General features: G+C 42.6%; 1 protein-coding gene across 1 annotated transcript; it reads left to right on the forward strand.

Moving 5' to 3' along the window:
- Positions 1-1,673: 1,673 nt before the first annotated feature.
- Positions 1,674-2,557, forward strand: LOC114051081 (keratin-associated protein 1-4-like). Its single transcript, XM_027873231.1, has one exon. The coding sequence runs from the start codon at positions 1,758-1,760 to the stop codon at positions 2,190-2,192; it is 435 nt and encodes a 144-aa protein (XP_027729032.1). The 5' UTR covers positions 1,674-1,757; the 3' UTR covers positions 2,193-2,557.

Genomic DNA, 2,557 nt, shown 5'->3' on the forward strand with positions numbered 1-2,557 from the left:
AACAGTCTGGAAAAGGTTCCTGAATCACTGTGAGAAGGAAGTGACTACCCCTGGTTAGCAACAACCTGGGACAAAGCTCCAACCTGTTTCCACCATGTGGCACTCCATCTCCCAAATCGGAATATTTCCACTAACTGTTCCCCATGGCGGGAACTCTCTCCCTCTTCATCTCTACCTCCTAGTTTTCCTGGCTTCCTTTAAATCTCAGCTAAAGCCTCACCTTGAGCAAGAAGTTTTTTCCCAGTCCTCCTTAACCATAGTGCCTTCCCTCAGAGGCTGTTCCCAATTTATCCTATCTATATCTTGTTTGTATATAGTTGTTTGCATATTGACTCCTTCCTTAGACTGTCAGCTCCCTGACAACAGGGACTATTTGGTCCTTGCTTTGTATCCCCAGCACTTAGCACAGTGCCTGAAATATAGTAATTTGTTGTTTAGTCTTGCATTCGTGTCTGACTCTTCATGACCTCATTCTTCATGACCTCATGGACTATAGTATGCCAGGCTCTTCTGTCCTCCACTATCTGCTGAAGTTTGTCCAAGCTCATAATACAGTAAGTACTTAATAAATATTAGTTGATTGACTCACAGTGACCCCACGAGTTGCAGCTCCTCCCTGATACACACTAGCTGTGTGACCATTGGTAAGTCACTTAACTCTGAGTGGCCCCAGGCAACTCGAAAAAATTTAAGGTATGCTATGCCCGAAGGGCTATAAAACGGTGCATATTCTTTGACCCAGCAATACCACTGCTAGGTCTGAATCCCAAAGACGTAAAAAAGGGGGAAAGGACCTATTTGTACAAAAATATTTATAGTAGCTCTTTTCGTGGTGGCAAAGGATTGGAAATTAAAGAAGTGTTCAACAATTGGGGAATGGCTGAACAAGCTGTTGTACATGATTGTGATGGAGTACTACTGTGCTTTAAGAAATGATGAGCAGGATGCTCTCAGAAAAACCTAGAAAGACTTACATGCACTGATGTGAAGTGAAGTGAACAGAATCAGGAGAACAGTGTACAACAGTAACATCCATATTGTTCAGTGGAGAACTGTGAATGATTTAGCTGTTCTTGGCAATACAACGATCCAAGACAATCCCAAAGGACTCATGGTGAAGCATAGTAATCTGCCTCAAGAGAAAGAACTAATATCATTTGGATAGACTGAAGCATGCTATTTCTTTCTTTCTTTTGTTCTTTCCCTTTTATTTGAGTCTTCTAGTACAAAATGACCAATATGAAAATACTTTATAAGAATAAAAAAAATGTTAGTTACAGACAAGTTGCCAATCTGGGTCCACAAAGGGATTCCCAAACTCTGAGTCAATTACACCAATGAAATAACAGAGTCACCTCCAGGGAAAAAAAAGAAAAGACAATCATTCCAGCTCAAAAATTGTGATCCAGTCATCCCATCATGGGATATCTTCACCTGTACAAAAAGCAGGTTGAGATTGGCCTTTTAATGACAGGACTCAATGGATGGAAAACCTCAAACTTATTCCACAGGGCAAAGAACAGATTTAATTAGACTTAATTAAACCAAGGTGATTTTTTTTAAATGCTGTTTATAATTTTCATAATACCTTGGTATTAGCCAATCAGAGATTCACCATGCAGCTAGCAACAAGGAAAAAATGCTAAATATTTGGTAAATATAGCTGGTGGAGGTATATAAAGGGCTGGTGGGACAAAGGACAGTCACATTTCAGAAACTTCTCTTTTACTAGAAGACAAGAAACAGCTCCAGACACCATGGCCTGCTGCAACTCCTGCTCTACCAGCTTCTGTGGCTTCCCCAGCTTCTCTGTTGAGGGGAACTGTGGATCTAGCTGCTGCCAAGACAGCTGTGGGTCCAGCTGCTGCCAACAGGGAGGCTATGGGCTTGGCTATGGGCTCGGCTATGGCTCTGGCTCTGGAATAGGCTCTGGCTCCAACTGTGAGACCACCTGCAGGACCAGGTGTTATGTTCCTGAGTGCTGTGGAGGAGAGAGCTGCCGCACCAGGTGGTGCCGCCCAGACTGCAGGGTTGAGGGTACTTGCCTGCCACCTTGCTGTGTAGTCAGCTGCATCCCCCCATCCTGCTGCCAGCTCCACCATGCCCAGGCTTCTTGCTGCCGCCCATCCTACTGTGGCCAGTCTGGCTGCCGTCCAGCCTGCTGCGGCTACTGTTGTGAGCCCACCTGCTAAGGACCAGGATCTGTGGTTTACGAAGAAATTGATATTTGCAAGAAATTGATATGAGTTAAATACATGATGTAGTAGAGTCACAAAGATTACGAAGAAGGCTTGGTCTTTACTGTTTTGAAAATGCATTTTAAAAAAATTCAAATGCATTCTTCTAGGACTTCCATAGGCTGAGACAGTCCACAAACTGAAGATGGATTTTTCTGCAGCATCTTGATCTTCAGAAAACACTTATACTTGGCACAAAACATTGTCCAGGTGCTCTTTATTTGAACATTTTTTCTATTCTCTTAATTTTTCTCCTATTTTATTTATGCTTGGATATCCTCTGTTAATTTCAAATAAAGTCTATTAGCCTGCAAAGGAAA

This window comes from Vombatus ursinus, unplaced genomic scaffold (assembly GCF_900497805.2).
Source record: "Vombatus ursinus unplaced genomic scaffold, bare-nosed wombat genome assembly UNPS02014801.1, whole genome shotgun sequence".
Lineage (NCBI taxonomy): Eukaryota > Metazoa > Chordata > Mammalia > Diprotodontia > Vombatidae > Vombatus > Vombatus ursinus.

Excerpts from the sequence above, each read along its gene's own strand:
- LOC114051081 (XM_027873231.1), top strand. The coding sequence starts at position 1,758 with ATGGCCTGCTGCAACTCCTGCTCTACCAGCTTCTGTGGCTTCCCCAGC.